The following is a 19497-nucleotide window of genomic DNA, read 5'->3' as shown; positions in this document are numbered from 1 at the left end:
GTTGAAGAAGAAGAAGACAATTTGTCTGTCTGATCCAGGAAGAAGGAAATAAATGCATTTAAATGAAATGGGATGTGAGTAAAGAAAGGGTTGTACTGTGTTCTGATGATGACCCAGGATATTATGGTGTCAAGTAGTTTCCACATGATTGGATATAAAGGTGCGTCATGTCATTGTCTCCCCTGTGGTTACCTCTGGAGCCACCTGACAGAAACGGATCACCTTGAGACAATTCATCAGCCTTAATAATCCTACCCTGCGGGGCCTGAATAAGTAATGCGGCACATGCATATTCATAAGTGTGCCGTTTCCTTTACAGGCCATTTCATTCAACGCTAACGAATGTGGCCAAACAACTAGCTTGCATCTGGCCCTATTCTTTCCCTCCTCTCGGTCCTTTGATATGGATGCCAGCTGTCTTTTTCTTCCTCCTCTTGTTCTGTTGTCATACCAGAAGATTATTTTTGGATGGACAGAATGAGGCGGAGGACCCCGTGGCCCAGCGGCGGACACAGCTGGCAGCGCTCAGGTGGGTGCAGCTGGTTGGTGTCAGAGGTTCAAGTATTCACGCTGGACAGAATGGGGTTGAACGAAGAACTACAGCGGAAGGACAGGGAGGGGGAGTAGCTGAGGTCATTTAGGTACACCTGTCAGTGATGCACAGTACAGTTGGGTTCGTGATGTCACTTCCTCCTTATAAGAAACTGTGTTTTTCAAAAATTTTAAGTTGTGCCGTTGTGAGATTTGTATGGTAAAAATTGGGGACATACTCGATTTACAAAGTCACAATGCCTCCGAATAAAGAATAAAATCAAATAGTCTGCATTAACATTTATTTGAAGATGTCCTCTCTGTTTTCTCTTCTTATCTTAGTGGTGCTGTTGTTCTCTGTATCTACCTCAGCTCTCAAAGTCACTGCAACAAACAGAAAGTTGGATATTACATGTTTAACACACTTTTCTTAAACTGTTTAAATAGCTGATTTCAGTAAAATTGATCTATATGCTATGCCAAAACTTCCCACAAATTTTCTTCATGAATGTTCCGCTGTTTCTGCTGGAGCTGTCTGAAAAATTATTTCTGTTCAACACACACCAGCTCACAGACTAACCTGTAGATTATGGTAGCTGTGCAGTCCTTGTCAAACTTCTTGATCAGGCACTCAAGCTGTCCCTGATTCAGAGGTACGTTAGCTTCCTGAAGTAGACAACATTGTTATCGCCGATGTAACAGTGAGTGAAGTGGATTCTGGCATTTTTCTACCTTTTCTTAACATATTTTTGTGGCATAAATTATTAATATAGTTTTATTTGGACCAAATCAGAGTTAATGATTTCAGAGATAATGAGTTTAAGGGTTTTGGTGAGCTTCATTTTCTCTCTGTTGAGTCTGACTTAAGTGTGTTTTTTACGATGAAAAATTTCTGTTTTTGTAAATGGAGTGAATGAATTTGGCGGAAGCAACATAGTGGCTGTGACAGGGTAGAGAAAAATTATTTTCCTCTTTAACAAAAACATCTATCTTTGTAGGGATCTTTTTCACAATGTATCCAAACTCTTTTTGTCACTGACAGGCTGAGGTTGTTATTTTAAGTCCTTTAAGTGGACAAAATTTGACGGCCGAAGTTGCCCTTAAGGATCACATTGCAGCCACTGCAGCCCGTGTCACATCTGCAGGCTACTACTAGAACCAATTCCAAAACTTTTTGTATCATAAGTCATTCACACACCAGAATTTAAAATATTTAAATACCCCAAAAGACATTCCCTCCAGGTCACTTTCTGATAGATTTTTTGTACCTATTTATAACATGTATTGATATATGCTGTTTTGGGTACAAGTTGCTAGTCTGACCTTAACAGCCTTCCTGAAGTCAGCTGTGGAGACTGTCATGGTTCCGTCTTTGTCCAAAGCCTTGAAGAAGTCCATGATGCTCTCATTTCGCTCATCAAGAAATTTCTGTGGGAGTGTCAAATCATGTTCAATCAGTTTTGGAAATGGTAAATATTTCTTTAGATGCTAGGGAGAATTTTTTTGTAAGGGTGAGCATAAACATTAAATATTTTGTTAATGTGTTACCACTGACATTTAAGATGCTGAGAGCATTTACGTTCCTTGCAGTGTAGCTCATGAAGCTGTACTGAACATCCAGAGCAGGACGCCTCTGACGGGTTTCTTCCAACAACTCCATAAAGGCCTCGTTCACAAACACTGTCTGCACTCACATATGTATGATAGAAGTCAAAGTAGTCATATATAATCATCCCATATTTACACCTAAGTAGGTGATAATTGTTAGTGCTGTACTTACAGAAATATCAAGCTCCTCTACTGCTGATTTATTATTGTTTACTACTGTTTTGAGCAGTGTCAGAGCTCCGTTATTTGTTAGGGGGTTATGGGAGAGCTGAGAAAAACAATCACACACCATGCTTCACATTAAACATCAGTTAATCTACAGTTAGTGTTTCAAATCACCATGAAAAGGATTAAACAGCACATAAAATGTCAGTGCTCCAGGTTTCACTCTTTTGTCCGCTTACCTTGAGGACCCTGAGGCTGCTGTTGGTGGCCAGGCCCTGGCAGAGCAGTGTCACAGCCCTATCGTTTATAAGGTTACTGCTGAGATCCAGCACCTTCAGTTTGTTGTTTTGTTTCAGGACCTGACCCAGCGACTCTGCCTCGATGTGGCCCAAACGGTTCCACGACAGCTGGAGCTGCTTCAGAGTCGAGTTTAACTGAGGAAAAGAATATGAGTGACAAACTGCTGCAAGTGGAAACAGACTGTGGGCCGTGTACTCTACACTGCAGGTATGTGCTTGACTGTGTTATCTCAGTCACCTTCAGCCCAGCACACAAAGCTGCCACACCACGCATACAAAGAGAATTCCAGCTCAGATTCAGGACTTCAATACCCAGATTTTTGGCTTTGAGAGAGAGGAGACAGATTTAATAGTTTGCAATATGTTTGAAACTTTAACCCACAATGAGTACTGTCAGAGAAGAACATCCGTACCTAACATATCACCCAGGAGTTCTCCTCCTGATTCACAGAAATTGTTGTGACTGAGGTCAAGCTCTGTGACCACACAGTCATCCTGAGGAAAAACAAAATGTTGGATTGATGCTCAATGCAGCTAGATGTTACACTTTCTTGTCACATGGATTATAAGAGTCAATACTTACCTTTAAAGCCTCTGCAAAGTATTTAGCAGCAGTGTCATCAAAACCATTTCCTAGGAGAGGAAGGTTGTATCAAATTAGTTACAAATCCAGAAGAGCTCACTTGTCCTATAATTTCCACTGTATTATAGTTATACAGAGGTGCATATGAGAAATATCTTGAGAGGTGAGTTGATCACCTGAGAGTTTGATGGATTTGACGTAGCAATTGTCTAGCATCATTTTGTAGATGACGTCTGCTCCTTCAAGGTGCAGCTGGTTGTTGGAGAGATTCTGAAATAAAAACATAGTACGGAACATCGAGTTTGTGGTTAAGTTTAGGCAACAAAAGCACCTCGGTTTAGAGAAGGCAAAGATCTTTTCAGTTTGTAAAACCATCATGAAGTTTAATCGTTTTTTAAACAAAAAAGCATTGGCCTATTCTAAATTGCTGAAAATACGTGTTGTACCACTTGTAAACACCAGGCGGATTTTTCCAAGCTGATGTATTCAACATGATAGTTGATGAATAATTACTAGGCTTTGAATGTTGATGTTTGTCTGAAGCATCTCTGTCAGATAGCGGGTCCCCTCTGCCTGAAGTGCGTTGTCCTCCAGTTCAAGGTTGGTGACGACATTGTCATTCTAAAACATGAAAAAAAAAAACAGAATACAGAAATGAATACTTTTTTGGTGCTAGTGTTTTTCTCGAAATTAAGTATCTAGATGATGGGATTTAAGGTCCCTACTTGCAGAGCTATGGCCAGAGCTTTGGCCCCCAGAGGTCCCACACCGTAGTGGTTCAGGTTGAGATTCGCTTCACTTGAGTTGCGGAGGAAGGAAGAAATGGGAGTGACCCCGATCTTTCGACAGGCCTTCAGGTACTGCTCTGCACGAGACTGTATCCGATTGGTGGCATCTGAAATTGAATGGGACAAATAAGGGAAACAGAAGGGAGAGAGTTGAGGGAGTTGACATACTATGTATGTATTATCACTGAACTGGTCCCTGCAACTTACTGTCTGTTTCAAGATCAGTATCCCATTCATCACCACCATCGCCCTTCTGGCTTTGAGTTGGCTGCTCCTTGTCCTCTGCCTGATCCATGCTTTCCGTGGGTTGTACCGACTGGAGAACTACACGGTCCTCCTCGCACTGATCCATCATACCACACCAGCCTTATCCGCTATCAGACAGCTCCAGCAGATCGAGGGGGTTGTAACATGAACATTAAATGCTCCGCATAAAACCCCAGCTCCAGCATTGGCTACTGGTTTATCTGAATCAACTTCAAAATATTATAACTTGTCCATACATCACTGAACGCGTCCTGGATAGTTGTCAGACCTTTTGACACAGTACGAACCTTACAGACCTCTGAGGTCGGCTGGTTCTGGATTACTAGTTGATCTCAGGGTTAGAAACTAAAATGTGACACTGTTTCATGTCTCTTAATTGTGGAAAGAATAACCAGAAGAGCTAAGACTTGCTTTTAATTCATTTTCTTTTACTCCCCTATCTTTATTGGATAACTTGAGGTGGTAGTTACTTTGCAGATTCAGATGAATAATAATCTTATATATTCAACAAATACTTAAAGATGTAATATTACATATTAGTTTGCAGATTCATTTAAATAATAATCTTATATATTCAACAAATACTTAATGATGTAATATTACATATTAGGATCACATTGTATTGATCCCTGAAGAAATTCTCAAACTACCCAGCAGAGAGAGTAAATAAAGGAGTTAAGTTTAACCACAACCTTTAGCTGGTGTCAACATTTAGCTAGCTTAAGTGATGTACACATTAATTAATCAATAACTATATTACAATAATACAATACAGTAGTTTGAAGTGGAGGGTTCTGCAAAATCACATTCATATTATTTTAATGCATGATTGTTACTTGTAAGAGTATTTCTAAACAATGGTTTTGGCACTACATGCAGCATGGAGCAGGTTTTTGACACTTACCGTTAGCTTAGCTATGTTATCTTCTACCAAAATGTAGACCAATTTATTTACACACTGTGGCTAGTTAATGTGTTATTGAAGCCCAAGTTAGTTATGTGACAGTTAAGGCTATAACAAACTTCCATTTCTCACAAGTATCAACGACAATTTCAAAAAGTTATATTTGCTAGCTTGATTTTTTTTTTCTTGCCGTTTTCATTAAAATGGCGTCAATTACAGCGGACCAACGTCCAGTTTCAAGGTTTTGTCCTTGAAACTGGACTGGACGACCAGAATAAGACGAATTTGGTTAATTATTTAAACAACAACAGAAAGCATTATTTTATTTCCTGTCTATCGCTTTATGTTAAATGTCACATGAAAAACTGCCTACCTGAGTAAGCTCTGTCACTTTATGAGAAAGTCTGTAAAAAAAAATATTATCGTAAATATTTATGTTGAACCGCAGGACGACAATTGTTGTTGCTAGGGAGTACAAATGAGGTTGATGGAGGTCGACAAAAATAAAATGGAAGAATGGAAAAGAAAAATATATTTGGGCGGAAAAAAAAACATTTCTGATGCCCGGCTTTATACATCGAGCAGTATTTAATTTCAACATAACGTGAAGCTGGTTCGATTTATTGGGTCCACTGCAGTTGTCGGTTCACAAAAACGCCACTAGGTGGGGCTGTTGACCGCAGTGGAAGTCCAGGCACTCGCCTCAACCTCAGAGGGCTCATTCACTTACCTTATCACTCATGTAAGTGAGTTTAGGGAGGAACCCCGTGTCTGAAAGTCAATGTATTCATCATGTTGTCATAATATTAACTGAATGTATTCATTACAAGACTAATATCGGGATCCAGCAAGAGTGATTTTGTTCCCTCTACATCCAACCAGTAGGTGTGCATGTGAGAAATCCAGCAAGGCTAATATCCAAGATGAAGACTGATAGGGGGTTAATAAGGTGAAACAAACGCAGTTATTATTGCAACAATTAGGGGGTCTTTCTTTAAATGGCAGCTATAAAGTGAATAAATACAAATCATAAGAGCTCTTCCAAGTTTTGCAACAAGAGCGGCAAGAGCTGAAGTGTCACATGTTCAGCAGCTTCCTGTTCAGCCTGCAGATAACAGATATTTCTCCTGCTGAGCCCAGCACAAGGGGAGCTGCAATAATCGAGCATGAATGACCTTTTCTGTGCAGGTTACCGTAATGCGATTACACAACTTCTGTCACTTAACAGTTCTGGTGTCATGACAAGGAGAATAAAAGCACAAGGACCGGGATTCATTTCACTGAAACATACAAGATATGTTGCACGTCTCATGGAGTTAAATAAAAAAGAGTCATGCACTTTCTTGTAGTTAGAAAATAAAATTTAATCTATTCAGGGTACCAGAGTCATACATAGCAGATACAGGTCCAGAACAGACATTGAAATACTGCTCAGCTGAAAAGATTTCTGCTTGTTTTCACAGCTGTTTGACAGCGCAACATGACGAGACAAGGACTGGAAAGATCGAAAAGACAAAATCACATCAAGTGATTAACAAGCATTTCATATATGTTTATGTATACAAAGCAGTATAAAACAAGTACAATAATGGACAAGTCCAAAAAACAAGGGTGTAAACATTTTGTGTATATGTGCTTTTCATGACGCCAGCGTCACCACAAATCGGATCAACCGGTTGACTGCCATCGTCGAGGCAGGGTATAGAAATCAACATTAAAAAAACAAAAACAAAAGAAACTCTACTCCATCTGGTGTATATGTATTGAGTACTGTATACTAAAAACTCTACACCTGTATATTTCGGCTAGAATACAAAGGAAAACTGCAGAACATTAAGCCTTTGTGGGCCTCTGCATTGAATCAATGCCACACAATCTACTCAGGGCTTTTGTAACAGAGCACCATATTGATATTAGTGTGTTTCCTCATGCGTTGTTTCCAGTCGTACTCTATGGTTTCCATTGGTCCCTTTACGTAGAGATGGTTGAAGTAACAACTAGGCACAGTGGGTGTCAACAACAACACTTAATGCAGAGATGAAACTGGGTATTTCCAGTCTTCCAATGGACAGAGCCAGCTCATGTAGCAGTACTAAGGAAGCCGTACAACCTCAGGTCTTTGGGCAGAGTCTCCAAAAGTCATCGGCTTGGAGCTCAAGTGCTTGGTTAGAAATGTATTGCCAGTAATGTTTTCATTTTAATGGCTGCCACGGTGGTGCTAGTCTGGGCTTTAGGGACTCCGCGTCCCTGGTTTCCTGGTTTTCACTTGGCGTCGGTGGACAGCTGCTCCAGCAAGGGGTTGGCCTCGCTCTCCGGTGTTTTGACACTGTCGGTCCTCACGATGCAGGTGGGCCGGTGGAGATTGAGCATCACCATTAGCTGCTGCCTCTCCAGACGGAGCTCCTCGATCTGGGCCTTCAGGTCTGAGTTCACCATCTCCAGACGCTCCGATTCCTGGAAACCGATGTTGAATTATTAGACTCCACTGGACAAAATCACTTCAGAGTTTTCAGTTTTTATCACTTTCAAAGAATGACCTCACAACTTAAAGCAATAAGTATTAGCCCGATCACGTTAGCTATGACTTGGGCTGGAGGCTTAAACATGAAGCAGCTGTTCAGGTTAACTGAAGTCAGGTTATTCTTGGACACCACCCTGCGCTGCTAATCAGTATGCAGTGCTGTGTCATGAACTCACCCTTTGAAGGAAGTCAGTCCGTTCCTTCTTTTTGTTTCGGCATCGTGCTGCCGCTACCTTATTTTTCTCTCGTCTCCGTTTCCTCCTTTCTTCGTCTTCATCCATCTGAGAAAAAAGTACGATAAAAAGGATTTATATGACGGTTCTTTGTGCGAAAATTGAATAATGGCTGACTAAATTACATAAAACCTACAACCAACAGAAGTGATCACCTAGGCTGAAAAACAGTGTTGTGCAACCTCTAAGTTCTTGTTGTAGGCACTAGAGGGGGCAAAATTCCACTTTCAAAATGAATCAACTCATCATGCCAACGTGCTGTATATAAAGTATGAATACTTATCACAACTGCCCTAAAATGTAAAACTACAGTGTCCCAGAACCAGATCAGGGGAGCAATTTTAACAGCACCTCTTTTTATGCTGTATATCACTTCAGATAACAAATATTAATAAGAATGGCTTGTATGTGACACTTAAATGAACATCTTGGTTCTTTGCTGACAAAAGTGATGTCACTTTTTTTAAAGAAAATGTAAAAAACCTGCCTTAGCGAAGGGCTGTAACACATCCTAAATCTAACACCCTCTCTTCCTTGTTTTTTACTGTCCAACTTGTACATCTTTCCCACACCCTACTTCTGCACCATTTCCTCTTTCGTCCTCACCTCTGTCTTGATGGCAAGCGGCCTCTTCCCCAGCCTCCCCAGGAAATGCAGCGGGGACAACATGGTGCCCAGCTGGCGGAAGTCAGCCAGCTTGAGTTGATCAGTGAGTGTGGTGGCCGAGATGCCCGCCAGCGGGCCCAGACTGGGCAGGGAGCCCGCCGCCAGCGAAGGGTCAGGGATCTGTCCCGGCATCATGTCCGACCCGGCCACCACCGCCGCTGTGGGGAGAGACAGACAAGGAAGAGAAGAAACAATTAAGACGAGAGAATGAAAACTTTTTGACTGTGACTAAAATCATTTTCTACCGCAAAACATGGTAAAAACAAATGTGTGACAGCCTGGTTCCTGAAGTCCGAAAACCGAAAGAAAGAATAGACTTTCTGGTTCATGCATTTTGTGCTGAAACTTAAATGTTATCATTTTGTCTTCATCCCTCTGTCTGGCGGTAATGTCAGCCATACATTCACAGCCTTCCTCCACTATCATATTGCAGCCAGCTGACAGTGTCTTGCATCTTTTATTATGATCTGGTACTAGTGGCATTCTATCCACAGATGATAAATTGACTGTCTTCTGTCGTTGTCATCAATCCTCTTTCTAAAAGCCGGTTGCTATTTCCAAGAATGCATTCAAACGTTGACAGCTTTGACAGCTGTGTTATCTTCTTAGTCAGCAGCCGACAAAAAAACAAACTTCACACTGTCAGCGGCTAAACACTCATCTCTGTAGTTTCACATGCAGAAGGAAGACCTGAAACCCTGATCAAGTGACTGAGGGCTATCTCCTGCACTCATCCACTAATTTTGTGTTTTTCTTTTTTTAACTTGAATGTTCGTTAGGTTTTCATTAAGAGGATTCAAAGAATATCAAAAGCTTTCATGTCAAAACAGCAGCTAACACTCGTGCGTTCCGCCACCACCCCTCTTTCGACATTTCGGGGTAGTTGCGAGGGTTTGACCGCAGCACTTTTTTAATGTAATCAGGGAGGAATGGGAAAAGAAGGAGAACTTGCGCAGGACTAAAGGAAGTGGCTGGAGAATTAAGACGTCTCTCTAATTACTGTAAGACTGAGAGTTGGAAAACTTCTGATGGCCAAATAAAAAACAAATGTTACAGATGGGAACAGTGTAACATGAGCCGACTGTACCCTGCCCATCCCTGCAATCTCTGAGGAGAGGCAGAGCGAAAGCAGTGGATTTGAGGAAAGTCTGACCAGAAATTGTTCCTCTTACTGCTCAGTATTTATGCAAAAAAATAAATACTTAAAAACACAAGAAGTCTGGTAGGTAAAAAGGAAAACAATGCTGATGAAATGTAACACAAAATAGAAACAGAATCACTGCATGAATGAAGAAAAAAAACAAAACCTGTGCCTGACTGATGCAGCTGAACAACTGATACTTCAATATGACACGCAGACAAAATCTCAGCTACGAGGGGTTTGATGAAATCAGTTTGACTCCGACACTGAGAACTCAACTCACTGGATATTCAGCTGAAGCTGAACCTCTACAGGTTGGGCACAGACAGAACAAAGCCCCTCTCATATGGAACCAACAAAGACATGTATTGTGAGGTGCTGCGGAAACAGCTGACTTTGCTGGTGGGTGACTAGCTGACAGGCTGACTGTATTGCAAGTTAAACCAAGTTTTTCTTTCTTTGCTACTTTTTTTTTTTTTTTTTGCAAAGCTGAAAGACTTGCTCTATTACAAAGGCTGTGGAGAAGGTAATGAAAAAAAACAAGGTTATGTAACTCTATTCTAATGCACTCCACCCTGCTTATGGGCTGGTCTCAAAGTGTTTTTACAGTTAGAGCGGAGTTTACAGTCGAACGTGGGGGAAACCAAATCTGCTCACTTTGAAGAACAAATCAGTTTGCTCATCTGCCAGAATGAATGACTCATAGCTTCAAATGCATTTTTTCTACCTTCTTGTCTGCATTATGAGAAAAAAAAATACCAATACCTATTTAGTCAGTTTTTCAGCTAATCTCCACACTTCTTCTGACCTGTTCTTTACCGCTTTCACTCTGTGTGATTTATTCGCTCCAAGGACAAGTTGGTGTGTGGAGCCAGTGTCCAATGAGGCATTTTATTATTTAAATCCCGACTGCCCCCTCCCTTCCTCCTTCTCTCTCTCCCACTGTATGTATACTCCCATTTACGCTGCACTTGGCAGCCGCCTGTTGTTTTTGCTGGAGAGGAAAAGAACAAGACGGCCCTGGTAAAAAATCTCACTCAGACAAAATTCTCCCTCTCTCTCTCTCTCTCTCCGTCCCGGGAGAGGCAGAGGAATGGAAGGTGCCAAGGCCTTCTTTTTCTGCAGAGAGGCTGTCTAAGAACAAGGTAAACCATATGGCAGCTAATCCAGGGATGAATGAGAGAGCGAGCTCTTTAAACAAGCCAGACAATTGTACAAATTGTCGGGCTGGATTGACTCAACCGCTGCATTTACTTTACAGTCTTGGATAGGGAGATGATTCAGTCGAGTCGTGTTAGACATCAGATCTGTGAAGTCGCCCTGCCTGCATCTGCACATCTGTGTGTTTTACTAACACCATGCAGAAATCCCCCAACATGTGACTAACGAGTATGTCATGTTTTTCTTACAATGCTCATCGGCGACCAATAACTGTGCAGGAATTCAAAAGATGCAATCCAAACTAACCCCTGCGCCAAGAGAACAGCCACAGGAACTGAAGCGCCCATTAGGAATGACTGAGCAAATCACTTGTAGAGCCAAAATGGAGTCCGATATCCAAGTTGGCCAGACACTCAGGACCGGTGTACAGACTCCGATTAGGATCTGTCCGACATGCACAATTTTTCAGTTGCAATTGACTCTGAAGTTAGTTCATGAATAACCATTTTATATCTATTAGACTGGTTTGTATAAAAGTAGACTGTAATGAAACACTGCTCAGTCAGACATATTGCAAGGAAAGCCCCCATTCCTCACTAGGGCTTGTCGAAACATGCAGACCCCACCAGCCACACATGCAGAGATACACAATCAACCCGTAAAACTCATATTTGTCTGCATGACATCAGTACGAACGAATCAAAAGTTATTTTTGCCAGTTCCCTTGAAGGGTGAAATGATGTCTGAAGTGAGATGCCTATCAATTGAGACATAAAAGTGAGTTACACGCCATTCCAGACGATTTATTGTGCTTTTGTGAACTCAAAACACATAACAGACTCCTGACACGGATCGCTTCTGACTTAAACATAACTTTTAAGTTGAGTATCTGTTCCGTCTCTTTCAACATGCCACACAAGAAAATCCCCCTCGCAAATCCGACACCCCATCAAGCCCTGAGACATGAAACTCTGAAGAAGACTCATCTGTACAACACAGGGAAAGTTTGCTGATACGTGTCTCAAAGGGCGTAAATTCACCCAAAAGCATGACTCAAAGTGATTTTAATTTTTTTCTTAAAGCGAGGGTATTTCTCTTTTTTTTCTGTCGGCAGCAGCCTGCAGCCGAGGATTAGTGGTCAGTGTTTGATGATGCAACGCCGTCGCTGTGCTTTTGCAGTGGAGCAGAACAGCCAGTGCCACAGCTTTAAGGCCCACACTCGCCTCAAACAAAGACACCTACACAGCACCAGCACCGCTGCCTCTCAGGCTTCACTGAGAGGAGACGAGCCGAAGCCAAGGGCGGGGAGAGGAAATGTCATGTATTAGTTATGAAATATAGGAGCGGACCCAACGCTGGTTCTGGCTTCGGCCCAAGACTAATCTGAATGCATGTGAGCCATAGATAGCTGGAGGTGTGTGTGAAGACAGTGAGGGTTGCTATATGTGAAGTGTGCCCCATATACATTTACAATCCGCTGGTTTTCTGCGCGCGCGCACACACACATACACACACACACAGTCTTCAGCTCGACCAAATGTGTCCATTTCCTGAGTCATTCCTGAGAGCAATTAGCAGCACTGAGGAATTCAGCCCCTTACCAATAGCTAGCAGCACAACTGGAGGCCCTATTATCCTCGTCCCCTATAGAGACGCTGAAGGAGAGGGGTGTGGGGGGGTTAGAGGGGCTTTTCAAAAGGCGACTCATTACCTTCACATACTTTTAAAAAACAGCTAACCTCTAGGAGCGCAGCATTTTTTGTGGACTGACAGCAGGAGTCAAAAGTAGTTGCTTGCTAATTAATCTTTGCCTGAGACTCTTTTTGCTGCCAGATGACTCAATTTTAAATCACTGGATTGCAGACGTGCACTAATCAAGGTACTAAAGTCTGACCATCTTACTTTTTTAAGTCTACTTCTGGACTAATAAGGGACTGCAAGGCCCACGTGCCAGCAACTTGCAAAACTCTTGCAAACCGCTTCTACAGCTCTACACAAGCTCTGAAAATGAACAATGAGCGCAAAAGGTTCAGGCCAACGCACACTCTCATCGTCCAGGGCCAAGGTCTGAGCGATCATCATTACCGTCTGCACTCAGTCAGTCTGTGTGTTGAGTTACAGCCTTTCGCAATCCTCTGAGGAAACCAGGGAATTTGGACAGACTTTCCTCCAGGACAGGACAGTCCAAGTATACATTATCAGCATTCCTTCAGCCCCTCATTATTTTCATTGGAGGGACAAGAAACGAGGAGGGGAGGGAGACGCCATAGTAATGGCTGTTGTTCTGATCACGCCGCACTCATCTCTGGCCATTAAACTCAAGGGTGATAGTGTGTGGGAGTGGAAGTGATTATCACAACAGAAAAGATCATCTCCTTTCATTTCAGCTTTCATTTCTCGCTTGGGCTTAAAAGCTGCCGCAGCTTGTGGAAACCTTTCAAAATACCTCTTGTGAAGTTGAATAAACCTTCCCAAAGCAATTCAATGCAATTATGAACATTTAAACATTGCAACACTGTCAGTGACGATGAGACCCTGGGCTGCAGCAGTAATGAGCAGTCTTACATTTCCTCTCACAATCACAGTTTGGATGCCTAAGCAGTGAGTGCATGCAGGGGCTATCTTTTGTTCACAATGAAATTACACAAGAGAGCAGGAAGTTTAACTGTTGCATTTTATTGTAGACTTCAGCTGAAGAATGAAAAGTTTCCCAAGCAAATGGAAAGACAAAGCACCTGCAGATATGCACAAGTCATGAGCACTGTGGCTGCCTTCATTCAAACATTACAATGTGATCATTGGCTGGATTCCTGCTTGGCCCGCTTCGTGCCATTCATACAGTCACACATTTATATTCTGCATCTGGGTGGTCCTGGTTGAATTATTAGAATGTTACTATTTCTCCCCCCATTGTAAGTCAGGATTAGACTTCGCATGGCACTGTGCTTTGGCTGGGCTCAGACATGGATTAAACGAATCAAAATACAAAATGCAGACAAAAGCCATTTCAAATATATGGAGTTCACGTCTATGACAAATCCAAGGCAAGTTGTGCACAATCCCTGACAGCGAGATGTTGGCCAACCATGTCCAGAAAATCAGATTTAATGCTGCCTGTTGAGGCAATCACCCTTGTTGTGTAACATGTGGTTGTCACTTTAATGCCAGTTCATACTTTGTCCTCTGATTTCCTCATCTGCCTCACGTCAAGCAGATGCTTGCTCTGATTAAACAAGCCCCAGTGTCTGCTGTGCACTGTGTGTTCAATCCTTTTGTTGCTCTCAAAGGCTTAAGGTCAATGTTTAGGCTGACATTTAGTGACAAAACTAGTTTTTATGCAAACAGAAAACTAGCTTCCAGTCTGGGATACATTCAGGAAATCTGGAAATCATAACTTTGTTAAAAAGAGCCTTTTACTGTGCTCTTTTCTGAGGGAAAAAAAAAGAAAAAGAAAAAACACTGGCTGTAAATGTCTCTTCTCGCGGTTACACCTTTGGACATTTGGGTGTTTTCTTCCATTGAGCACGTCTAGTCAGTCCTGACACACTGTTTTTACAAACCATGTGGAAAGGCTTATGGGGACTACAATGTGATACTGATAATGTGATACGTACAGCAGTGAATAGCTGCTCCCCCAGCATTAGTATTAGTATCATTGAGCCTAGCTGTTGCATAGTTGGCTCACTAGCCTGCAATGCGTCTGCTGTCTATTCAGCATACTGGGGTGCAGCTTGGCAATTCCAGCTCTCCAGAGACGCACTGGAAGGCATTTCTACTTAAAATAAACCCTGTGCGCCCACGTCCAGCCTCTCAGCCCTGTCGGCCCTGCGCTGCTTGTCGGCTCGCCAGCCCTTCCCCATTAATCCACTGCAGCGTTCCATTTATGCAGAAACCATCCTACGGATGTGCCCGGGCAGGCACTGGGGCATTTAAACCCCCTGCAACACACGCTCTGTCACTTAGACACACGCAAACAAAGATAAAGACACAAAGGAAACACACACACACAACGTATATATGTATATAAATAAAAGACACACAAATAGTTTCCCCTGCATGGCATGTAGTTGTCTGAGCCAGCACTGCACCAGCTTAGGTGCATGCAGCATTCACTATATAGGAAAATGCTGAACCTATGAACTTGCAAGTCACAAACCGACACATGCACATGAGGCACCGCTCTCCACGACATTTCCCATTCTATGATTGGCCTTTAACCTTCAGACCAGCAGGGGCAAATAACTAAAGCTACCTCTGGTCTAGATAGAGTTACTTTTACACAGTAAAGTGTAAATCTCTTCAACAAGCCTGATGTGGATAAGAGGAAGACATTCAGTGGACTCGTCCTAACAGCACAGGGAAAACAAGGAGTTGGTGTGGTGATCAAGGGGAAGCGTCATATTTAACATGCAGTATGAAAATTCCAATGTGAAGCCTGCACACCAAACACACGTACAACTTCTCTTATCCAATGCAGAAAACGTACAGTTAAACATACAGAGCATGTGCACTATGATGGGCCAAAGCAAAGATTAGAAATATGAGCCAAACTGAGCACACACATTCTTGGCTGTACTCACATGCTGCCAAATACACTTCACACTTCATTTACATCACTTATGTTTCAAGGTGAAGTGGCTAAGCCAAGAATAGGTTGTTTTTTGTGCAGCAGGAGGTGATACTCAAGAGAGCATCCCTCATTGATTCAATCTACAACAGTTTCAAATGCACAATACTTACTCAGAGAAAACTTGTCAGTCGTCTTCTGTCAATGATGCAACTGTGTTTGGACGCTGTAGAAAAGAGAACAAGGTATGGATTAGTATTCAAATTAGATGTTTCATTTTGAGAGCTGAAAGGTATGGCTGACTGATCAGTCTAGAGCTGGAATGATTAATCCATTAGTTATCAACTGTAAAATTTATAATCAACTATTTTGATAAATCGATTAAGGGATTAAGAGATAAGTAATTTAATTCAATTCTGATTCCAGTTTCTTTACTCTATGACAGTAAATCAAATATCTCAAAAAAAAGAAAATTGAGGCCATGATTTTTGAGACCATCGACTATTCAATTAATAGAGAAAATAGTCCACAAATTATTGGGGGATGAAAATAATCATTAGTCGAAGCCCCAGACTGATAATCCGAAAACTAACTGAAAACTATTTTGAAAATGGGTTAGGTGAGAGTGAATATCATACTGGATCCTTTTTTTGTTTCATTTCAGGTAAACTGAATATATTTGAAGAGGGTCTGTCAAATCAAACTATTCAAAGACTTTCTCTCTTTAATTGGTTTCATTTCAAGTGTTTTAATGATAATAATTAAGATAATGGCTGTTTAATCTAGTCCCAGCTTGCTGTTATCTTTACTGTTTCATGTCATAACTAATGCAATCTGCTTAACTGTAAAGCACTTTGTGTTGCATTTTATGCATGAACTGTGCTAAATACACTTTAATAATTACTATTATTACCTTGGGCTCGAGAAATGGGACTCAACCATTAAACGATACATTAATTGATAATAAATTTAAAATAAGATGCAGCCCTTATAATGGTGTCTCAACCAATACCAGAAGACACACAGTTATCAGTCATTTTGCAAATCTGGTAACGTTATTCTTAGCTTACCTATCTTACAGCTGCATGCCAGGCGTAACTTTCAAGTAGTGATAGTGAAAGTAGTTTGAGAGTTTGAACTTGAAGTACCAGCCGATTTAAATTTTACAACCGGATGAACACATGGCATGACAATGCAGCAGTGACAAAGTTTAATTCACATGTTCCTGCGATGTGAAATTTTAAATCCTTTGCCGGCTCCGCGTAGTTCGGTGCACTAGACTAGCTTAGCTAGCAGTTACTCAAAACCCCACAGCGTGTGGCGCGTATAGCGTTACATAACTGTCTTCACAGGGCCAACCGACACTTCTCCTGTTTAGCAACACTGAAATTAAGACTGCCGAGATGAAAATACCTTCACTGGGACACAGGGTGGTGTGTAATTTAGCAAGCGGGTCTGTAAATAACGAGCTGTAAAGCGACAGTTGCTACAACAGTTGTAACAACAACGTAGTTAACGGCTGTGGCAGCAACAAATCGACTTCTGCGGCGAGAGCACGGAAAACTTTACAACTATTAAAACCTAAAATGCAGTAGTTCGCTAAAAACAAATCCTCGCGCGCTGGCATTAACTGAAACAAACGCCACATTAAAAAAAAACTCATACAAGTTAGCGAACAGATATCGGTGTGTTGAGCTACAACGTCTACAACGTGGTGCGAAAAGTGTTAAGAAGATGCAAAAAAATAAAAAACACACACACAACGTAAAGCGTGCGGGGACATTTAGCTAACATCTAGCACAAATACAAAAAGAGAGGAGGAAATCAGAAGACAGCAGCACAGCTCGACGGCTCACACGCAGTCCTACCTGTTGTGCGTCCAAAATCCGCAGTAATGATGGGCCAGTGCGGGAGTTACGAGTCGGATGTAGGTTTGGGGACTAAGTGGAGTCGTTGCATCAGCCCGTTTAAATACTGCTCTTCTCCGTGAGGGCTCCGGAATGCGGAACTGCCCTCCCCATACGTAAGCACGGATGAAAATAATGTAAGAGGACGGCCGGAGACACAGAGGTTTGTTTGCTCCACCCCTAGCAACCACAAAAACACAATACACACAGGCAGGAGGAGAGGAAAGTTTCAGCTGATAGACAGATAGACATGTGAAACACACGCCTCAGGGCCGTGAACGCGTCAAGGAATACAGTTACTGCTGTAAACACACACACACAGTCTTAGCTGCAGGTGTTTTATTACATGACAAAAGGTAGGGGTGAGATAATGGAGTTCTAACCACCAATAAAAATACAACTTATTTATAAAACGTACATTAATAAACGTTACCAGCATTAAAAATGTGCATTGTGTAGTTTATGGGACAACATTTTATTCAGATGAGAAAGCCATTGACATTAATCCTAACCCATTTACTTTTTTTTGTATCATCCCTCAAACTAAATAAACTGTTTTCATGACTGAATAAAACAAACTGACCATATAAGATTTAAAAATAAAAACAAAGAGGCCACACAATTTCATTCTACTACTATACTTTACGTTGTTTGTGTGAGGCGGATACTGCCCCCTTTTTCCAAGCTTCAAACAGTGTTCTGGGGACCTTATTTTCCCTCTGAGAACAGCCTGTTAATTCAATTATGGTAAAAACTAAATGTTTCCGAGTTTAACATTGTAAATATTAAAACTAAGTTTCAATGTCTTCTCCAAAAACTAGGTGTGAGAAATGAGAGAACATTTGGGGGGTAGTTCGACCCAGAAGGGATTTTAACTTCCTCAATTTTAAGGTTAGAAATTCAGGACAGTGACACTGAGTTTGGCATGTACGAAATAAGCCTAATTACAAGTGTCACAGATCAAAATTTTGGCGGAATTTTATTTTTTGCACAAAGAGCATTGATAGGTGTGGCATGTGTCCTCAGGGTATGAAATCTACATTCCTTCTTCTGGAGTAGTTTGAAAACATCTTGGGGGTTTCTTAACGTGTGTGTGTAGAGTGGCTAGATAATGTGATGAGTCACAGAAGTCAAAATTGCTATAGAATGTCCAAGATTACCCGAATGTATCCTATTTCACAAGCAAGAAGCAAAAAATGAAAAACCATGTTTGTTATTATTTTCTTATTTCATGATCTCTTAGGGAGGTCTTACATAACCCTGTGGTCAATCCCTCCTACTGACAATCAAAAGCTCCCATGCTTGTGGTGTGGACAACACCAGCACTATGCCTGCTAACTGCATGGCCAACTGAGCTGCATGATTAACAGTAGCCAAAGCACTTAGCTAGGTAGACATGCTACTCTCTTTGTCTGAACATGACAGGAGGCCAGTTCTTCTTTAGATTATCACAAACTGTACATGAAGTATGTGATATTAAATGTACTTAAATATCAAAAGTAATTTTCGTGCAATAAATGTACTCAACTATCAAAATTACATGTAAAAGTAAATAATACAAATATACCCATATACTACAGGTTGACTGATTATCACCCTGGGCGATCGGATCAAGATAGTCCACATTTTTCAGGTTATAGGAATCTGGATCATTTTGTCAAACAACTGATATAATCTATTAATTTTGAAATGTGCTTTGGCTCTGATGCAGCATGCAAACTGCAAAGTAAATAGTAACTAAAGTTATCAAATCAATGTAGTGAGGAAAAAGTTTAGCATTTGCCATCAAACTACCCAAGTAGTGGAGTAAATGTACGTAGTTATTTACGTTCCATCATTGTTAAAGGGGTCCTGATCCCCATGCTGGGAACATTTGGGACACATCAGCCTGCAGCACATGCTTTTATTTTTCTCCTCTGTGAGAGTTAATAACATGTAAATCCCTTCTAAAACAGCCAATGATTACTTTCAGTTAAATGTGTTTCAGTGAAACCTTGGAAATAAGTCAATTAGCCGTTCAAGCTCTTACAAGGAAGTTTTACAAGGAGCTTGTCAACAGCCCACGACAGTTCCTGACATCAAACGACTATTTCAAGTACTGACATAAAACTCGCAGCCTACAAGTGACAAAAATAAACTAATTTAACACTTAGTGT

At 41.4% G+C, this 19497-nt stretch overlaps 2 protein-coding genes across 4 annotated transcripts; both read right to left on the bottom strand.

The window, feature by feature from the left end:
- Positions 1–816: 816 nt before the first annotated feature.
- LOC119012064 (leucine-rich repeat-containing protein 74A-like) lies at positions 817–5747 on the bottom strand. Of its 2 annotated transcripts, none has more exons than XM_037085530.1 (14): positions 5519–5747; positions 4182–4359; positions 3912–4081; positions 3700–3807; positions 3363–3456; positions 3187–3236; positions 3017–3098; positions 2842–2927; positions 2544–2738; positions 2312–2407; positions 2087–2215; positions 1855–1959; positions 1112–1197; positions 817–915 (listed from the first exon to the last, which is right to left on the bottom strand). In XM_037085530.1, exons 2-14 carry the CDS (start codon positions 4327–4329, stop codon positions 900–902), a joined length of 1365 nt encoding a protein of 454 aa, XP_036941425.1. In that variant the 5' UTR covers positions 4330–4359; positions 5519–5747; the 3' UTR covers positions 817–899. The 2 variants fall into 2 exon arrangements, with proteins under 2 accessions (XP_036941425.1, XP_036941426.1); XM_037085531.1 differs by lacking the exon at positions 5519–5747 and adding an exon at positions 5146–5475.
- A 737-nt stretch (positions 5748–6484) lies between these two features.
- jdp2b (Jun dimerization protein 2b) lies at positions 6485–17516 on the bottom strand. 2 transcript variants are annotated; one of them, XM_037085537.1, is made up of 5 exons: positions 17303–17516; positions 15608–15660; positions 8506–8723; positions 7843–7947; positions 6485–7599 (listed from the first exon to the last, which is right to left on the bottom strand). In XM_037085537.1, the coding sequence occupies exons 3-5, from the start codon at positions 8698–8700 to the stop codon at positions 7408–7410; spliced, it is 492 nt and encodes a 163-aa protein (XP_036941432.1). In that variant the 5' UTR covers positions 8701–8723; positions 15608–15660; positions 17303–17516; the 3' UTR covers positions 6485–7407. The 2 variants fall into 2 exon arrangements, with proteins under 2 accessions (XP_036941432.1, XP_036941433.1); XM_037085538.1 differs by lacking the exon at positions 17303–17516 and adding an exon at positions 16505–17008.
- Positions 17517–19497: the final 1981 nt, after the last annotated feature.

The sequence above is a fragment of the Acanthopagrus latus genome, chromosome 22, assembly GCF_904848185.1.
Source record: "Acanthopagrus latus isolate v.2019 chromosome 22, fAcaLat1.1, whole genome shotgun sequence".
In the NCBI taxonomy this organism is placed as follows: Eukaryota; Metazoa; Chordata; class Actinopteri; order Spariformes; family Sparidae; genus Acanthopagrus; species Acanthopagrus latus.
Note: the sequence above shows the minus strand (reverse complement) of the source record. Positions and strands in the feature narration are given on the sequence as shown.